The sequence below is a fragment of the Pristiophorus japonicus genome, chromosome 1 (assembly GCF_044704955.1).
Source record: "Pristiophorus japonicus isolate sPriJap1 chromosome 1, sPriJap1.hap1, whole genome shotgun sequence".
NCBI classification, from domain to species: Eukaryota; Metazoa; Chordata; class Chondrichthyes; family Pristiophoridae; genus Pristiophorus; species Pristiophorus japonicus.
Window position 1 is genome coordinate 121,565,755 of NC_091977.1, and position 21,154 is coordinate 121,586,908.

General features: G+C 44.0%; 1 protein-coding gene across 1 annotated transcript in view; it reads right to left on the reverse strand.

The window, feature by feature from the left end:
• The window catches only part of ostf1 (osteoclast stimulating factor 1), a 113,626-nt gene that overhangs the window by 14,052 nt on the left and 78,420 nt on the right, over positions 1-21,154 (reverse strand). The window contains exons 8-9 of the mRNA XM_070862402.1: positions 19,850-19,928; positions 14,890-14,988 (exon numbers count right to left, since the gene is read on the reverse strand). Of these exons, the coding sequence (XP_070718503.1) occupies positions 14,890-14,988; positions 19,850-19,928 (178 nt within the window). The remainder of the gene's footprint in view (positions 1-14,889; positions 14,989-19,849; positions 19,929-21,154) is intronic.

Below are 21,154 nucleotides of genomic sequence, written 5' to 3' on the forward strand. Positions count from 1 at the left end.
CTGGTATTAGATGCTTAGAAATACTAATGTCTTGGTTTCCTGTGGATGGTATGGCTTCTTTGTACTATATACAATCTCCCTATTGCTAAGCGATTATCGGTTGTTTTTAAGTTAAGATTTGAATCTTGTTTATGCATTTTATATATAATGCTAAGGTAGGATTTGAAGTTAGCTTAACAGAATTGCTTGCGAAGATAAGGGAAGGAAGTTGGTAGGATTTAGCATAAACACAGGCAGTCTGCTCCGTTGTAAAGAAGTTAATGACTGGTTAGAGTGAGAAAGCTCTGCTTTGGGCTTCTTAGTTCCAAGGACTAGGCCTTGTATTGATTGTACTTGAGAGAATACAGACAGAGAGATGAAAGGAATTCCCAGGAAAGCATCTTCAGGAAGATATAAACAAAAGTCATGTACGGTATTAGATAGCAAGTTTTCAAGGGAACCTCTATAGGTCAAAAGGTCTTGTCAATATCCCGGTTCAGGCAAACCCCTAAAAATAGGTTAAAAATGACCTCCCGGAAGCTTGTACTTCACAGACGGGAGAGATAGAACGAGAGAGAGAAGGAAGCTCTAGATGAAGAGAAAGGCTGCAAGGAAGAGAATTGCTCACGTGTGTCAACAGTCTGTCTGATCGGATTGGTATCAGCTACTTGTCACAGTCGTATGTTTTGTTGTATAACTAATGTGTTATATTCCGTCTTAAACTCTGATTAAATACAATAAACCCACCATATTGGTGTGCTCTTGAACCTGATTATTTAAAGTGACCAGAGATAGCTGTAACAAATTGGCGAGCTGAGGGAGTGCAAAAGGGTTATTGTGGTCGAAAAGATTTGGTTTATAAAGATACTAGGCATTGCTATCGGCATGGCAGTTGCCTACTTTAGAGACAAAGTTTCGGATAAGTTAGAGGCCCCGGGAGCCCAAACGGTAATCGAGATAGAGCAGGGTGACGAGAAGAGTTACTCTGAGATTTGGGACGAAATGCGAAGAAATGTAAAGTTAAGGAAGACAGAAATAAGCTGGCTGATGCAGCCCACTTATGTGCCATTCACTTGGAAGGCAAAGTTGTACTCTGAAAAGTCAGAAATGCACAACTTGAAAGGGAGTTACAGGACTGGCAGCACTGACACGTCATAACCTGTGCCCTTCTACATCAAGAGCAAGCCTTGGCAGATGAAGCACAACTTGCTTCAAGATGCCAGCATCAGGTCTAGGAGGATAACCAGGCTTTAGAAATTAAAATTGAATCCCTGATCTCACAACTCGAGGACGGCCCCCCCCCACCCCCCCCACCACCGAGAGAATTACTCAAGAAACCCCTTCTGGTGAGCGCATATTTATAATATTCAATGCAAATTACAAATCATGGAATTGAAGGGAAAACTACTGAGACAAAAATCAGCTGTTGCAGCCGTCAGTTGCCTTAAACCCGGGAATCCCATTATTAATTTGGACGATCGAACAAAAAAAGGCCAGTGCAATAATAACCCCATCTGCCAATAGTACCTCAATTTTGGCCAAGCCCATTTTTCGGCACACTTACCGGAGTTGCGCCGCTTATGTACATTCCAAGATGCACCGAAAAAAAATGTTGGAACTTTGGCCATTGTCTGGCCTCTTCATTGCAGTCGCGCAGTGTGGCCAGTCGTTCTGCGCTGGAAAATGTGCCGGGATGTCTGCACATGCGCAGTGGTGATTCGTGATGACCGCGCATGCGCAGTAGCGCTGCTAGTCTGCAATCAGCCATTAAAGAGCTGCTTGTGTCTTCGCGACCGAATTTCTAAGGTAGAATATCTTGCTTTCTTGTTATTTTATTCATCAATTCATTCAGGGCTTGTGTGTTAATGATTGAACACTGGAGACAGAGACCAGAGATTGGAAGTTTTTTTGCCAGCTCCCTCCCTCCCTCTCTCCTCTTACTCACTCTCCCGCATCCCCCCTCCCGGCACCAAGAGATCGCACTGGGAGGCCACTCGGCCAGGGCTAGGGGCAGGCAGGGGAACTGACAGAGCTCCTGCCTGCCGGTGATTTCTATCAGTTCCCCTACCCGCCCCTAACCCAGCTGAGTGGCCTCCCGGTGCATTGTCCCGCCCCTAGCCCAGGACGAGTGGCCTCCCGGTGCGTTGTCCCGCCCCTAGCCCAGTCCGAATGGTCTTCCGGTGTGTGGTCCCGCCCCTAGCCCAGGCCGAATGGCCTCCCGGTGCGTTGTCCCGCCCCTAGCCCAGGCCGAGTGGCCTCCCGGTGCGTTGTCCCGCCCCTAGCCCAGGCCGAATGGCCTCCCACACCGGGCCGCTGCCTTCCTGGGCTGAGTGCAGACAGGTGAATTGTAGTTTGAAGATGAAGGTAGGACTTCAATTTTTTATTTCTTATAGAATTGTTAGTAGTTTTTGTTTGCAAACATTGCTCAGGGCAAGGCTTGGTTGGTTTAGGCGCAGGTCCTCTCCGCTTCCCGCCCCTATCCCAGGCTGAATGGCCTCTGATGTACCTACCTGCGCCGATTTCTTTATCTCTCCGCAAGGGTTTTCTGAAGTGGCCACATACGCTGGCCTAAGTAGAAATGGAGTAACCATTAGCTGGCCAAAGTTGCCTAAATGGGCAGAACTGGCGTAGGTGGCTGGTAACGCCCCCTCGAGAAAAAAAACTAACCTAAAAAAACATTACTAAGTGAGTTACGCTGGTGCAAATTGATTGTGGAAACTGGGGATTTTTAAGTTACGCCAGAAAAAGCAGGTTACTCCAAAAAATACAGAGCAACTCCTGACCAAAATTGGGCCCAGAGTCACTACACCCACTGCCCCAGTAGAAACAAAGCAGTCATTACTATCACTCGATTTGGTGACCCTACACCCTCGGACAATTAACTCGATAACGATACCTCCTCTGTAGTCTACAACTTATCTGTAAAATAGGAAATAGCTACTACCAGTAGAAGTTTCACCCCGCAGGAGTGCAAAGCACTGGCCGAAGACTTGGGGCAAATAAACTGGGGGGGATGAACCCAGTTGCCGTAACAAGTGACTGGGGTGATTTCCGTTGCTGTCACCCAGAGTTAGAATTGAAAGACTTAAAACAAATTCTGTTGGCAAGTGCCTCATGGCAACTCAAGATGGCACTCCCACAAGAAATCTATGGTAAGGGTTGGTGGAATGTCATGGATGCAATTTATACCCATTTGGGCATTAAATCAGTCAATTTTGCCCTTGCAGCTGGGGAAGCCTAGAAAGAGGCTAACGAACACCCTATGGAGTTTGCAAATCGATTGTATGATTTGTACGACCAGTCCCAGGAAAACCGTGATGGTCAAGGATTTTGGGAGACTGAGGGATTTAAACTGACGTTCATCAGCATTCTCTTGGTACATTCTTGGCATTACCGTCCATCAGGAATCTAGCGGGCTGATCTGTTGGACTCTTGCATTTGAGCTTGGGACAGAGTTAAATTGTCCCTTGCCTTTACTAAGTCCAAAGTGTTGGCGATGGAGGGTCCTCCGATTCCACAGACCCCTCCCCAGCTGGATAGACAGACGCAACTTAATTTGTTCGAACTGTTGTAAGCCCGGACATTATGCTCGCGAATACCGCTATAGTCGATGTCCGAATAATGGCCCACGTTACCAACCCCCAATCCATGAAGGTAATGGGCCTGATTTGAACTCTGTGCAGGCCATAAAATGCAATCAGATAAGGGGGTAAAATGTTTAGTCTGTTACTCATAGCGGAGATGTGCTCCCAGACTCACGGCCCCAGTGACGGCCAAAAACCTCCACTGTGACCAAGTCTTGTCCTGTCTGGTATGGGGAGGGCAGATGACCCTTTGTCTAGGCCACTGATCATGGAGGCCGACTCCATGTTATGCTTCTGGATTCTGGATCCGCCGTGAGTATTTTACATGACCCCACTTCCTTTTCCCTTTCTGGCACCGCCCTAAACCTTTCTATTCAGTTAGCTAATCAGGGATTGAGCTCCATTGCCTTGTCTGTCGATCAGAATTCCATTGATGTCCCCTCTCCTGTATATATGGCCATCTATGACCAGAAAGGTATCCTCAGAAGCGACATGCTGTATAAACACCATGCTGTCCTTGACTATGCTAATAATTGTCTTTGGTGGCACTTTAATGAGGGACCACCGACACCTATTTTGGATACCCATTCGGTATATGTGATTAGAAAACCCGAGGGCTGAAGACCCCGTGGTCAATAATCTAATTCATACATTTTCACAGGTTTTTGCTAAGTGCAAACATAATTGTGGTAGAATGTCTGGAGATGAGGAGATTAATGGACCCTCCCATTCTCCTGTTAAGCAGTATTCCATTCCGGCTGAGAGCAAACCTTATGTTTGGTCTACCATTAATTCATTGTTAAAGCAGGGTGTTATCCCCACTGGCACTTTTACCACTAATTCTCCAACCTGGCTAGTAAAGAAACCAGATGATAGTTGCCGTCTAACAATTGATTATCGCAAGCATAATTTGGTAACCCCAGCTTGCATCCCTGTTGTTCGGGAGACCCCCGCTATCCTGTCCCAGATTCCACCAGGGAGTTGCTACTTCTCCACCTTTTACATTTCAAATTGGTTCTGGAGTGTTCTTGTTGAGGCAGAGGATCAGAATAAGTTTGCCTTCACCTTTGAAGATCAAAGTTATACATGGACATGTTTACTTCAAGGTTTTCATAACACCCCAACTATATTCCACAACAGGATGGCTCAGGCACTCGGGCACCTTTCTCGAGACCCAATTGTCTGCTGCAGTATGTCGACCACCTTTTGTTTGCTACACCTGACAAACGGACTCATATTGAACTACTGGAGGAGGAGTTATTGGACCTTCTTCTGAAGGCTGGACTAAAAACAAATCCAAAGGCGGCACAATTGTTCCAACCAGATGTGATATTTTTGAGGGATACTGTGGGACTGAAGGGGCTTAGTCCAGACCAGTGTAAGATTGATGTGACTCAGCGTTTACCATTGCCTGCATCCAAAACCGCACTTCGTTCCTTCTCAGGTCTGGTGGGACACCAGCGCTTGTTTATTCCCTGATTTACAGAGCTGGCCAAACCCCTATATGAACTATTAAAGGGCGAAGAGGATTCTGTGGCGCGTGATTGGACAGCCGAACATATCACGACTGCTTCCCTCCTTAAAACTGCTGTTATGCAAGTCACATGCCTGTCAAGTCCTGACTGAGACAAGCCTTTCCACCTGGAGTCTTGCTGCCGTTCTGTGCCAAGAGGTACATGATAAACTTATGCTAATTGCGTATGCCTCTCGCATTTTGACTGGCCTGGAGACAAATTACACTGTACTGGCCACTTTTTGGGCGGTTAAACACTTCACGTTCATTACCGGGTTGAACAAAATAATAATTCACAGCCCCCACACTCCTTTGAATATTCTACTTAAACCAGGGGACACTTTGGTCTCCCCCGCTCGACTCAATCATTGGACTCTTCTGTTAACTCAGAGATTTGGAAATAATGCCAAAGCAAATAATTCTACTACCTCAGCTCTTACTGTACGAGGGGGGAGGGAGGGAAGTCATGAATGCCCACTTCCGCCACTGAAGTTCGACCCTCACCCCACTGGTTGTCAGGATAGAGAACTGGTTGGCAGACAGGAAGCAGAGAGTCGGGATAAACGGGTCCTTTTCAAAATGGCAGGCAGTGACGAGTGGAGTGCCGCAGGGCTCAGTGCTGGGACCCCAGCTCTTTACAATATACATCAATGATTTGGATGAAGGAATTGAGTGTAATATCTCCAAGTTTGCAGATGACACTAAACTGGGTGGCGGTGTGAGCTGTGAGGGGGACGCTAGGAAGCTGCAGGATGACTTGGACAGGTTAGGTGAGTGGGAAAATGCATGGCAGATGCAGTATAATGTAGATAAATGTTAGGTTATCCAGCTTGGGGGCAAAAATGCGAAGACTGAATATTATCTGAATGGCGGCAGATTAGGAAAAGGGGAGGTGCAACGAGACCTGGGTGTCATGGTTCATCAGTCATTGAAAGTTGGCATACAGATACAGCAGGTGGTGAAGGAGGCAAATGATATGTTGGCCTTCATAGCTAGGGGATTTGAGTATAGGAGCAGGGAGGTCTTACTGCAGTTGTACAGGGCCTTGGTGAGGTCTCGCTTAGAATATTGTGTTTAGTTTTGGTCTCCTAATCTGAGGAAGGATGTTCTTGCTATTGAGGGAGTGCAGCGAAGGTTCACCAGACTGGTTCCCGGGATGGCAGGACTGACATACGAGAAGAGACTGGATCAACTGGGCATTTATACATTGGAGTTTAGAAGGATGAGGGGGGATCTCATAGAAACATGTAAGATTCTGACGGGACAGGACAGGTTAGATGCGGGTAGAATGTTCCCAATGTTGGGGAAGTCCAGAACCAGGGGACACAGCCTTAGGATAAGGGGTAGGCCATTTAGGACTGAGATGAGGAGAAACTTCTTCACTCAGAGTTGTTAACCTGTGGAATTCCCTGCCGCAGAGTTGTTGATGCCAGTTCATTGGATATATTCAAGAGGGAGTTAGATATGGCCCTTACGGCTAACGGAATCAAGGGGTATGGAGAGAAAGCAGGAAAGGGGTACTGAGGGAATGATCAGCCATGATCTTATTGAATGGTGGTGCAGGCTCGAAGGGCCAAATGGCCTACTCCTGCACCTATTTTCTATGTTTCTCTCCTACTCTTAAATGATGCCAGGACGTCTACATCCTATCACAGGGATGGAAAGCCCCTTACTGGATTCGCAGTAGTTATGCCTAACTTAGAACTTAAGTATAAATGCATTCCCCACTCTACTCAATATGCTGAACTTGCAGCCCTGGTGTCAGTGATCCAAATTACCCATAACATACATGTTATTGTTTGGTCAGATAGTGCCTGTGCGATTAACACTTTCTTATCTTTACCGCTGTATGCTCGGAATAATTTTTGTACTGTTGATAAGACCCTGCCCCATGCACACCTCTTTGCTTCCCTTTGGGACTTTAAATTCACATTCAGTGCCGGTTTATATTGGTCAGGTGAAGCCCCACTCACTTTCTAATGTACACACCCAGGGTAACGAACAGACAGATCGTGTTGCTAAGGATGCCGCTGTTAATGGCGACCTCTGGCAAGCCCCTACCCCTCCCTTAAGGTCAGTCGAGAGTATCCCAGGTGGGGACATCGACCTCCCTTCACTCCAGTCATTCCCCCTATGCAGTTGTTATTGCTTGGCATCAAAATGGTCGTCTATTACCTCAGCCCACTCCATGTGTTACAGATACACAATTGGCTCTGGATCAGTCTGGGGAAGCTGCCCTCCTGTTAATGTACAACCCCCGCTTGCAGTGGCTATCGTCCGATCTCCCAGTTGTCTGTGTTCCCTCATCCATGGCATCTGAAATTTTTGATCCCCTCCACACACACCCGATAGGCGGACACTATTCAGCTGATGTAATCGTTCAGAAGCTACGGAAATTTACATGATATCCTGATTGTGTGACGGATGTTACTCATGGGGTGAATCGTTGCTTGTCCTGTTTGCAGCACAATCCAAGTGTCCACATTAATCGTGCACTGTTGAGTAGTTCCCTCCTCCTAATGGGCCATAGAATCAAATTGATTTAATAGAGCCCTTATCTACAGGATCTTCCGCTTTGCAATATTGTCTGGTTATAGTTGAAAAATGTACGAAATGATTGGCGGCTTTTTCACGTAAAACAAGTACCACATTGACAGCGACTCGACCTTTATTGGGTGAGGTGATCTGCAGGTGGGGAGTGTCGATCAAGTTGATAGCGATCAAGGATCACACTACCACCCAAATTTTTACCGAACTACAACGGATAACAGATATCTCGCACAAAGTTCACATCTCCCATCATGCACAATCATCTGGCGTGGTGGAAAGAGGAAATCGAACTCTGAAAGCTATGTTAAAACAAATTTTGTGCGGATCACCCCACCAAATGGTCCAGTATGTTGCCAATGTGTCTAATGGCTATTAGATCCACCCCGCATAACAACAGGTACCTCACCTTACCAGGCTAGGACCGGGCGACTAATGCACATGCCAGCCCATCAGTTAACCCTTTCAGCCACATTCTTTGTGCAGGGAATTGCCAATCAAAAATGGCTTGAAATGGTGGTAGAGAACATAGAACAAACTAATGTGTTTGTAGCTACATAAACAGGCAAATCAAAAAGCCTGGCAAAGAAAGACTTCAACAAGAAAGTTCGACCATTTGAGTATCAAGTGGGTACTAAACTAATGGTACTAAATTAAAAATAGTTCAAAGTGACCTCTGTCTGATTCATTACAGGCTGGAACTGAACAACTTTGTTAGGGAGTCTTATTCTAGATCTTGCTGTGCTATGCCTGTGCTCTTGATGCTTACACTGGAGTGCCTGAAATGGGAAGAGTTCAATTACCCAGCGCCATGTTCCCTCACCATGAGCACAATAAAAGCTATGCAACATCTATAATCACCAGTGTGTGTGAATGGTATACCTATAAAGGAAAGGTTGTGCATTTATATAGCAACTTTCAGGATTTTCATTTATATAGACTCACCTAACTTCAAATAGTGCCATGGGATCCTTTATGTCCACCTGGTTTGGTTTAACATCTCATCGGAAAGATAACACCTCCGACAGTGCAGTATTTCCCCAGTACTTCACTGAATTGTCAGTCTGGATTATGCGCTTAAATCTCTGGAGTGGGGCTTGAATCCACGGCCATCTGACTGAGAGCAGGGAGAACTACCACTAAGCTAAGGCTGACATCTAAAACCATTACACAATCAGATAAAGGGGTTAAGATACAGAAATATTATAAACTTGTCCTCCCACTTTAAAAAATATCTATAATTTTTTTTTTTTAAAGTATGTGGTTTTGTATTTCATAATTAGGGGCATAGAATACAAAAACATACCAGTAGGGCTACACATATACATTAGTTAGACTGGAGTTAGAATAATGCATCCAGTTTTAGATGCCCAACTTTAGGAAGGATATCAAGGCCATGGAGAGGGTACAGAAGAGAGTAACTAAGATGACTCTTGGGATAAGGAGTATTTATATAATATATATATATATATATATATATAATTTTTTTTTTAAAAACACAGATGATTGTTAGTGCCTCTTACTTTCAGATAAATCTAGGATACTCTGTGCAGCTTGCTTCCCCGCTGCAGACATAGTTACTCATATTGGTGTACCATTTCCCCTGTCAGTCACTTGGCTGATCAGAGTTCTTTTACATTGTGTCCTAGAGTCAGAATTGGTAAATGTAATGTATGATTGATTTGTGCCCCAGAATATCATGGAAGCCACGAGAGACAGTTCTCAACACAGAAATTGTAAACTACCTCTAAAATGCGCAGAAAATCAAAGTCAAGCGCCTCTGGGTACTGTGGGAGCACAGTCCTGCATTTCTGAACTCTTTGCTTCAGCACGTGGTCTGAAGTTTGGATTAAAAAACAGGAAGTTTGGAGCGAAGAGAGACTGCTAGACAATGTGGTGCCTTCCAGCCATTGAGATGAGTGACTGGTCATGTCTGGATGTTAAATATTTGAGTACCTTGTTACCGTGGGAATAATGGAAATTCATGACTAAACGATTTGATGATGTCTGTATGTTAAGCATTTGAGTGTAACTTTGTTACTATGTGAGGAAACGATTCTGTATGTTAAATATTTGATTGTATCTGTGTTACTATTTAATGACATCTGTAGGTTAAACAAGCAATGTTAAGTATTTGAGTACCTTGTTGCGGTGGGAATAATAGTCTGTATGTTAAACAATTCAGAAAGCAGTTAGGCATGATTGTCTAAATGCAAAGAATAAGAGTTCAAAGGCTTTTTAAGATATAAAAGATGGAACTGGCTTTTGTCACACAGACTCTTATGGACTGTAGAGACACTGGAATCTCGAACGGTGTGTAACTTCTTGGAGACCAACCTTTGCAAGCAGAGAGTTGGCTTGTGAATGTCTGTCTAAATAAAAGACTCAATCCGGCCTTTACTACAACTGAGTGTGTGTAATTCGACATTTAAAGCAACGAAGCGAAAAGAGCAAGACAGCCGTTTACAACATTTTGGTAACCCGGACGTGATTTTCAAAAATTCATTGGCTTATTCAAAGACCCCGACGTGAAGCAGAAAGTTGGCTGAGTTGTTCGAAGAAGTGTTTCCCACACATCAGTTTGAGGGGTGAGCATTCTCTTAGTTGTTGTGACTTAAGAGGATCTCCAGTTAGTAATGGGAGGTTCAGCGAATATTCCAGATGAGGTCCAGTCATTTCTTAATGAGTGGATTGAGTTGAAAGGGGGACCTTATGGGATAAGGCAGGAAACAATGACAGGAGGATGGCGAGAGGCACGGCAGTCCTTAGTGTCCATTTAAAAAAGATTGAAGTGTTTGGGTTAAAAAGTGATAGAGAGAGAAAAGCGTTAGTGTTACAGTGTCTAATGCTGGGGATTCAAAAGTTAGGAGACGAGGCTGGGGCTAGAGATAAGGAAGTTTCAGAACTCACAGAGCAGCTAGGAAAGAAATAGAGAACTGGCGATTTCAGGCAGTCAGGACTGTTCTGACGCCAGATCAGCATCTTGCTGATGAACAGAACTGTAACCAAGATCTAGAGAAAGGAATATCTAAGCTGCAGCAGATGGTGGTATTAGGTTGCCCAGCACAGACAGCAATTGATAAAGCTGGATGGTATTCAGAGGATTCCCCAGGTTTGAGAGTTGAAAAGGGGATTAAGGGACATGGAGATTGCCCACCGTTCCCTTCCGCAGCTCCTTTGCCTTCTCTGACTTTGGAGCCTCGAACCAGTGTGGTTCGCGTGGCAATGTTAGGTACGGAGGCAGAGCAGTTAGATGCCTCTTCAGTTCCTCAGATGCTTAACACCCCGCAACATTACACACAACTTTCCAGTAATGAGGAGTGGGGGAGAAACGCACTTGGGCAGATAAGGCGAGAGCAGGATCATGATTCCTCTACTCCCGATGGTGCTCGTGAAGGAAACACTATCTTGAGTGGTTTTGGGGATTCCTGGTATGAGCAAGGAGGGGTAAAGTTACAGGACATGAGAGCTATCCTGGGTGAAGTTGGACCTGCACCGCTTCAGGATTTTAATAAGTTTGCCCAATGGTGGTGTAATATTCTGGGATGGTGGCAGTCAGGGAACATACCAGAGAAACTGAGAATTCACATGATTCTGCGAGCTTTAGGGAATCACCGGGGAAAGGTAGTAGGTTTTTAAACAACTTCCAGGGCTCTGCTTGGTTGAATCATAGTTGCAATTTTTGGTGCTCACTCAGGGCCACATTTAACAAAGCGGCTTACATTATTACCAGGGGAAAGACCCAGGGTAGCAGGGGAACGTATATTCCAGTTGTGTAAAAGTTTGGGAAATAATTGGATTGCTATCAGTCATTATGGGGATGATACACAGAGATCATTTTGACTCTCCTACCTCCTTCAGTAGTTCTAGATGCCTGGGGCGGGGACGATAGTTTTGATAAATGGTTGGCAAGGGTAGAAAGCTTGTATCAGAGAGCTGCAGGAATTTCAGAGACAGGGGCTACAGCAATGGAAGGCAGAAGGGCCTGAGTGGATGAATCCCACGAGGAGTCGCACAAAAGGAGCAGGACCAGGTGGTGCCTGGATCCCGACCCGTCAGTTGACTGAGGACAGGGATAGACTGGCTAAAAAATTGGAAAAGTTAAAAGAAAAGCTGAAGAATTAAGAGAAACTAGAGTCACAGACAGGAATAATACCTCGGTTCAGTTGCAGATGTCTGGGGTAGATTCCACGGGTGAGGGAGGATTCCTATAGGGATGCTGCGCCTCATCATACACGTCGTTTCTTTCGGACCCTTACCTTCAGGATAGGGGTGCCATACACTTATCGAGGCATGTGTGGAAGGGCAGCGGGTAATTGACACAGGGTCTGCCGGACAAATGAAGGTTGAGGTTCTCCTGGAGGAAGGGGATTTCTCTCTTCAGAGGCAGTACCCCATCACCCCAGATGCACGAAGAGCAGTTACTGAACAGTCAGAGATGAAAGCAGTGGGAGAAGCTTGTTCAGAAGCATTTAAAGTTTCTGCAGGAATGGGCTGTCTCAGAACTGATGAGATGTTCAGTGAAAAGCTCAAATGAGAGAGTTACAAACATGATCTTAAAGGATGTGAAATAGAAGTTGGAGTTGCAAATGTTGAGAGGAAATTACAGTAGTTCCCGAAGGGTGAACTGAGAGAAGGACTGGGTCTCTCGACTGACTATTCAGCATTTCCGTCATCCTTTACTCTATGTTGTTCTGGCAATGCGACCTTCCATACCAGTGATTCTGATATGTCTTCCTTTTTCCTCAATTGAGGATTCCCCTCCACTGTGGTAGACAGGGCGCTCGACCTTGTCTGTTCCATTTCCTGCGGTTCTGCTCTCACCCCTTTCCCCCTCCCTCCCAGAACCATGATAGGGTCCCCCTTGTCCTCTCCTTCTCTTTAAATTTATCTTGGCCTCTTCAGGCAGCACTGCAATTCCGACCATGGTTTGACTCTTGGTGCTAGCCCCATTATGGCCTCCCAAATGCTGAAATAAAAATGTTGCTGTGACGCAGATTTAAATTGACTAGCTTCAAAGTCAGTGAAGATAAAATGTCGCCGGGCAGGATTGGTGAGGCTTCAGGCCAGTAAATTGACTCATTTTTTAATCTCCTCCCACACACTATTCCCATCAGGATGAGTGGAGGGAGTAAAATCGACCTCTTTCTTTCACTATTTATGTAAAATCCATGATTAAATCACATCTTTATACGCAATATTGTTACCAACATGACCCGCGTTGATATGGGCAATCTTGTGTGATGTTTCTAGTGCATAACTAATGCACCAGACCGTACATGCCCATGAATGAATGAATGAATGAATGAATGAATTTATGAACACAAATTCAAATAAGTAGTCAGATACTGCATTAAATACACAAAATGTAGTGTAACATAGTAAAATCTTCTGTATTAAATGAATAAAATGATTGATGGATCGATTCTATGGTGTAGTGAAAGTCTAGGTGGCTATTTGGCAGAGCGGCTCGAGTCTGCAGGGCCTCCAACGTGAGAGGTATTGTGTGTGTTAGTGTGCTGAGTCCGAGAGCCCGAGGCATTGCAAGGACTGAATGACAATCGCGTGTCATTACCTTGTGCTCCAAGATCCACTCCTATGTCAAAGATGGCGATGAGAACCCCCCTGCTGTCGTACTCTGGGTACCGGGAGATGGAAGACGCAGCACTGGTCTTTCTTTGGTAGAAGACTCACCGAGATAAGCAGCCATGACTTGACTCAGACTAATGTTCCTGCTCGCATTCTATTTCTGTCCCATCCAGCGAGCCTGATGAAATGAACTGGCTTGCCGGACACTACCACAGCCTGTATTTTGCCCATCACTGGACTCGAAGCACCTCCCGCTCTTTATTGAGGAAATTCCCAGAAATGGCCAGGACCCGACATAACTGGGTTTGAGCCAGATTCACGCCGGGGGACTGGTGGTACCCCTGCAGAATTCAGACAACACCTTTAACCCAACTATACCAAAAAATAATAGCAATTTATAACACACTGGAATGAAATCCAGCCAGAGACTGATTTTGACTAAGTCGTTAAAATTCCTTCAGAGACGAGTTGAGACTAAAAAATTTTTTTTATATGCCACACTCGGTCAAATGCCGACTTGATGTCAAGGGCATTCACTCTCGCCTCATGTTCGGAACTAAGTTTGGAGCAGAGTGGTCCTGGCAGAACCCAAACTAAGCATCGGTGACCAGTTTATTGGTGAGTAAGTGGTACTTGTTAGCACTGTCGACGACACCTTCCATCACTTTACTGATGACTGAAGTCCTCAGCACAACAGCCGGGATGTTGTTGAGACCCATAGCCGTTGCTGTATCCAATGCACTCAGCCGTTTCTTGACACCACATGGAATGAATTGAATTGGCTGAAGACTGGTTGTGTGACGGTGGGGACCTCAGGTGAAGGCCGAAATGGTCAGCCATTCGGCACTTCTGGCTGAAGATGGATGCAAACGCTTCAGCCTTGTCTTTTGCACTCATGTGCTGCGCTCCACCATCATTGAGGATAGGAACATTCATGGAGCCTCTTTCTCCCATTAGTTGTTTAATTGTCCAGAGGATCAAGAGGATATTTGATAGCTGTTCAAAATCATGAAGGGTTTTGGTAGAGTAAATGAGGAAAAACTATTTCTCGTGGCAGAAGGGTCGATAACCAGAGGACACATACAGCGAGTTCTTGTGATCTGGAATGCACTGCTTGAAAGGATGGTGGAAGCAGATTCAATAGTAACTTTCAAAAGGAAATGGGATAAATACTTGAAAGGAAAACAAATTACAGGGCTATGGAGAAAGAGGTGAGTGGGACTAATTTGATAGCTCTTTCAGAGAGCTGGCACAAGTACAATGGGCTGAACGGCATCCTCCTGTGCTGTACTATGATACTAAGGAGGAAGGGCTCAGAAGCCGAGCAGATATTGCACAAGATCGTTATCCCCACCTATGCTTCTGTTTCTCCTCAATAAAAAGATGATCTCTTTACAAATAAAATCCTACATTATATAGTATTTTCTGTACTCAAGTATACATTTTTCTATTTTTAATTTTTTTTTTTAAACTACATAATATGTAATGATACTTTTGTGCTTAGGTATCATTACAATGGCACTCAAAAGGAGGAAAAACACATTTCCTTCATAATCAAAGACGTCAACATGGGAAATTCTGATACAGTATAGATACTTCACGCATATACAGGTTACTTACAGTACCATCAGCTGGTGCAAATTTTTGCATTAAAAATGTTTACACGACGGCTCTTACCTTGTCCTGATTTCTTCTTAAGAAGAGAAGAACACTGTGGATTGGTGGCCATGTCGAGCGGCACTTTTTTCTCATTGTTTTTCATATCTATTCTGGCACCTACAGATAGAAGAGACAATTACACATATATAACAAACAGTGATACTTAGACTGCCTCAAAGATCATCCACTACATTTCAGTAAAATGGTTCTGTGACTAAGGTATTTAACTGAAATGATTCCTTATATACATATGATTATTTTTGCATTTTGTTTTTTGCAGTAAGCAATTTCAATCTCATCTTTACATTTGTAGATTTGAAGCTTCAATGGTTGTTGGGTTAACATTCAAATTACATCTTAAATGAGAAGAATGGGAAGAGAAAGAAAAAAATGTAACCTCTCCAGTATCACTCAAAGATAGTTTAACTTTATACTGCCATTAACAGACATAACTCTGACGTTTAGTGATCAGCATTTTAATCCACTGCTGAAAAAGAGTTGCATTGTTATGCCTCTGTGAATCAAGCCAGATGATTTCCGAAACTTGTTCAGTTAATAATAATTTAAGCTCATTGAAACTAAATAATATGGATAGAGTAAAATGTTTCATTCGCTCCCCTCCCCCAACAATAGACAAGTTGAAACATTATCTGAAAATTAAATTTTCAGAGACCAGTCTGAAGCAAGCAATGTCTAATGTCAAGCACAATTATCAACTTTCCCAGGATAATGCTTTTTGCAGTCATTTTCTTCTATGGTTAAAAACTGATATTTAACTCAAGTACTTGTTCAAAAACATTAGATACAATTATTAAACACAAATAGGGCTGTTTCAATGGCAACAAGAGTTCCAGCCAGTATTGGAGAATCTTTATATAGATTCTAAAATATAAATATGACAGGTTATTCTCTGTTAACCTCGCCGTCTCCCCCATCCCTACCCACACTTTATGTGGGGGTTGCTCCAAAAGACAGATTACAGAATTTCCGTCATAAATTCTTATGTCCACATTTATAATGGAAACTACTTATGCAAACTTATCATGCTGTAATTACCCCCTCCATCGAGTGGCAATCGCACCCAGTTTTGTGTCTCGCAGTACTTCAGTTTCTTGTGTATAAGAAACTCCTCCACTCCAACCAACTCTACTTCTCGGCTTCCTACGTTAGTCACTTTTGCTATTGTAAATATATCAAACATATTATAGAAACATAGAAAATAGGTGCAGGAGTAAGCCATTCGGCCCTTCTAGCCTGCACCAACATTCAATGAGTTCATGGCTGAACATGCAACTTCAGTACCCCATTCCTGCTTTCTCGCCATACCCCTTGATCCCCCTAGTAGTAAGGACTTCATCTAACTCCCTTTTGAATATATTTAGTGAATTGGCCTCAACTACTTTCTGTGGTAGAGAATTCCACAGGTTCACCACTCTCTGGGTGAAAAAGTTTCTCCTCATCTCGGTCCTAAATGGCTTATCCCTTGTCCTTAGACTGTGACCCCTGGTTCTGGACTTCCCCAACATTGGGAACATTCTTCCTGCATCTAACCTGTCTGAACCCATCAGAATTTTAAACGTTTCTATGAGGTCCCCTCTCATTCTTCTGAACTCCAGTGAATACAAGCCCAGTTGATCCAGTCTTTCTTGATAGGTCAGTCCCACCATCCCGGGAATCAGTCTGGTGAACCTTCGCTGCACTCCCTCAATAGCAAGAATGTCCTTCCTCAAGTTAGGAGACCAAAACTGTACACAATACTCCAGGTGTGGCCTCACCAAGGCCCTGTACAACTGTAGCAACACCTCCCTGCCCCTGCACTCAAATCCCCTCGCTATGAAGGCCAACATGCCATTTGCTTTCTTAACCACCTGCTGTACCTGCATGCCAACCTTCAATGACTGATGTACCATGACACCCAGGTCTCGTTGCACCTCTCCTTTTCCTAATCTGTCATCATTCAGATAATAGTCTGTCTCTCTGTTTTTAACCACCAAAGTGGATAACCTCACATTTATTCACATTATACTTCATCTGCCATGCATTTGCCCACTCACCTAACCTATCCAAGTCACTCTGCAGCCTCATAGCATCCTCTTCGCAGCTCACACTGCCACCCAACTTAGTGTCATCCGCAAATTTGGAGATACTACATTTAATCCCCTCGTCTAAATCATTAATGTACAGTGTAAACAGCTGAGGCCCCAGCACAGAACCCTGCGGTACCCCACTAGTCACTGTCTGCCATTCTGAAAAGTCCCCATTTACTCCTACTCTTTGCTTCCTGTCTGACAACCAGTTCTCAATCCATGTCAGCACACTACCCCCAATCCCATGTGCTTTAACTTTGCACATTAATCTCTTGTGTGGGACCTTGTCAGAAGCCTTCTGAAAGTCCAAATATACCACATCAACTGGTTCTCCCTTGTCCACTCTACTGGAAACATTCTCAAAAAATTCCAGAAGATTTGTCAAGCATGATTTCCCTTTCACAAATCCATGCTGACTTGGACCTATCATGTCACCTCTTTCCAAATGCGCTGCTATGACATCCTTAATAATTAATTCCATCATTTTACCCACTACTGAGGTCAGGCTGACCGGTCTATAATTCCCTGTTTTCTCTCTCTCTCCTTTTTTTAAAAAGTGGGATTACATTGGCTACCCTCCACTCGATAGGAACTGATCCAGAGTCAATGGAATGTTGGAAAATGTCAATGCATCCACTATTTCCAAGGCCACCTCCTTAAGTACTCTGGGATGCAGTCCATCAGGCCCTGGGGATTTATCGGCCTTCAATCCCAACAATTTCCCCAACACAATTTCCCGACTAATAAGGATTTCCCTCAGTTCCTCCTCCTTACTAGACCCTCTGACCCCTTTTATAGAAAAATAAAGACAAAATACATGACTTTAAAAGGTGTTGCAATTACACCTGTATACCATGATCTAATTATCTCGTGCCCTCTAACCCTGCTGCACCTGACAACTACACTTGGTCTGCCTCTTCTCCTGTGCAACGCTACAGTTCATCTTGAGTCACACGTAAGCCAGACCAGATAAATATGGCAGGTTCCCTTTCCAGGTGGGTTTTCAGGACAAAGTCTAAGGATAAGGGGTAAGCCATTTAGGATTGAGATGAGGAGAAACTGCTTCACTCAGAGTTGTGAACCTGTGGAATTCTCTACCACAGAAAGTTGTTGAGGCCAGTTCATTAGATATATTCAAAAGGGAGTTAGATGTGGCCCTTACGGCTAAAGAGATCAAGGGGTATGGAGAGAAAGCAGGAATGGGGTACTGAAGTTGCATGATCGGCCATGATCATATTGAATGGTGGTGCAGGCTCGAAGGACCGAATGGCCTACACCTGCACCTATTTTCTATGTTTCTATGTTAAAACGTTGTGGGTCACAAATTACAAAATATATTGAATATAATTTTACAACTTGCCATGGTGGAACTTGAGCTCTCAACTGCTGGGTTGCTAGTACAGCATCATGACTACTATGCTTGATGTATGTTTCAAAAGCTGAAGTAGTCAACAAAGAGAAGCTTGGCCAATTAACATGCAAGTTTACTTTGACATTGGAGGGCATCGTTACTTTAGAGAACCTCCCTTAAACTTGTGGTTATAACCGCTCCCCCCCCCCCCCCCCACTTAAATAGGTGGGTTCACTCTTTATAATATTCGACAAAACAGAAGAATAAAATCAAAGATTAAATCTTTCAATTTGGCCAAGTGTGTTCCTCTTAGATTTGATTATTTATCTCGTTGGAAAGTGAGTTTACCAATTACTTTCTCTTATACACAGCAAGTGCCTTTCTCAGTCGACCATCACAAACCCCAAGAATATGTCCAAGACTTCCACTGCAGACTTTTGAAGTTGCAAAGTTTATCTCAAGTGGGTAACAATGGGTGGACTCTATTTCAACTACTCTTAAAATCTGCCTTGAACACATCAATAATTAGATTACTGATAATGCTTAAATGAGCATTGTATAACAAGTGCTGAATTAAAACAAGAAATGTGATTACAGTGCAATACTTCGGAAGAGGCAGAGATATCCAAAAAGATATGTCAGAAATACAGCTACAAAAAAGTTGAAGATCTTTCGCACATTTTAGCTACTGACACAAACTTATAAAACAAAGTAATGCTGATTATTGTGATTTCCCCCGTAAACTCCCACCCAAAATTAATGTCAGTTGGCTACTACCTCAAATATTCAATTGAAAAAAATGTATTTTCTGAAATTTCAAATTTTAAAAATCTAATTGCATCAGATATTACAGGCGTGAAATTAAATTTTGGCAGGGGCACCAAATGAGCAGTAGTGGATCAGTTGCCCATTATTCATCCTGCCCGATATTCCTTTCCTTTGAAGTCAATGGTAAGGAAAATTGGGTGAGGTGATAACGGGCAGTCATTTCACTACTGAGCCAAAGTTAGTTGCTATTCATTTCCTCCCCATGGATGTTATTTATATTACTGTAAATCTGCTGATCACAAACACCATTGAAGACAGCAAGCCAAGCTCGTCTTTTCTTTTTCCAAGCTGAACTCACACTGTAGTTAATCACCTGGATCAAAAATCAATTCAGCTATTTCTGGAAATGAGATCAGAGAGCATAAGGATAAATATTGATTGTGATGAACAAAAATTCCACAGGAAAGACTTTTTAATTATCACTATAATCTCACTCCCACTCCTAAAAATCCAGCTCTTTTTGAAGGAACGTGATCAATTTGAATTCTATTATTTGAAGGAAAGCTGGGACGTTGCTTTCCTAAAGTGTTCATACATACCAGTTGGCAAGTAAACCAGAGGACAGCATTTAAAGCACCTAGGTTTGCCCAAAATCATTCTTCTGATCAAGGAGGAAAAGCAGACAAGGGAAGCTAACTTGTGGATATGGAGAGTAGGATTCAAGAAAAAAGGTTTAAACATTGTAGTTGAAGATATTTCTAAGGAGACTTACCTTTAATAAGCAACAGTTCTAAAATATCTTCATAGCCCTTCCATGCAGCAGCATGTACAACAGTGTCTCCCAGTTTATTCTGTATAAATGTAAAACAGCCCCAAATTTACACATATATATATATGTATATTTGAAGATCTCATGATCATGTTCCAACAGTTGCTGCAGAAAATATAATAATCCTATCATCCCAGCAATAACATCATGTTATAAACCATCATGGTGCTGCCATTTGGAAACACTGAGAAAATTAGCTCTTCCTAAAAGACATCTGTACTTTCTTGTGGAAAAAAAAAAGTAGAATGACCCATTATCAATTGCATTATTCAGTTGCCTCCTTCCAATTTTAAACTTTTCCCTGCTAGTTTGATTTTTAAAATTCCGGGAGTCAAATTCCAGTAGTAAATCACAAAGAAAGGCACGAGAAATCAATCACTGCGTACATTTCCTGTTTAAAAAGTATGAGCAACATCACTATAATGGCTTCTCTTTGGGCTCAAATTTGGCCCTTGCCAATTTTTGGTGCACTCACCCGAGGTGCGCGGCCTCCAAGGATAAAAACGGCGCAAAAAAAGTTGTTCCCGCATTCTGGCCGCTCTGTGGCCTCTCCCATGGCTTGGCAATTCAATTAGAGGGTGGAGCTAGGGCCCTGCGCTCAAAAGAGTGCCAGCAGCTCAATGCATGCGCACTGGAGGTTTCGCGTATACGCAGTAGCTCCTCTGCAGCGTGAGACCTGATGGGCCCAAGTTTCCACACGATAAAAAACGGGCGCCCCTCCGAGCTGGGCGCCCATTTTTCAAACCTAAAACGGCGCCTAAATAAAAAAATCGCGTTTCTGGAGCGTTCTGCAGCTCCTTGTCTGCCTGGTGCGGCGCCCAGGGGAGCGGAGCCTACACTCGCGCCGATTTTGTAAGTGGGAGGGGGCGGGTACTATTTAAATTAGTTTTTTTCCTGCCGGCAACACTGCGCATGATGTTGAAGCGTTCGCGCACGCGCAGTGTGAAAAAAACATTGGCACTCGGACATTTTTGTAGTTCTTTGTAGCTGTTTAATTTTTGAAATTTTTTTTAATAAAAGCACATTGCCATCAGCACATCTCACTGCAGCCTTCTCACCGTCTCCTCTCCACCCCCCACCCCCCACCCCCGCGGGAAGAACGGGCGCCTCCTCCCCCCCGCGGGAAAGAACCGGCGCCTCCTACTCCCCCCCCCCCCCACGGGAAGAACGGGCGCCTCCTCCCCACCCCGCGGGAAGAACGGGCGCATCCCCCCCCCCCCCCCGCGGGAAAGAACGGGCGCATCCCCC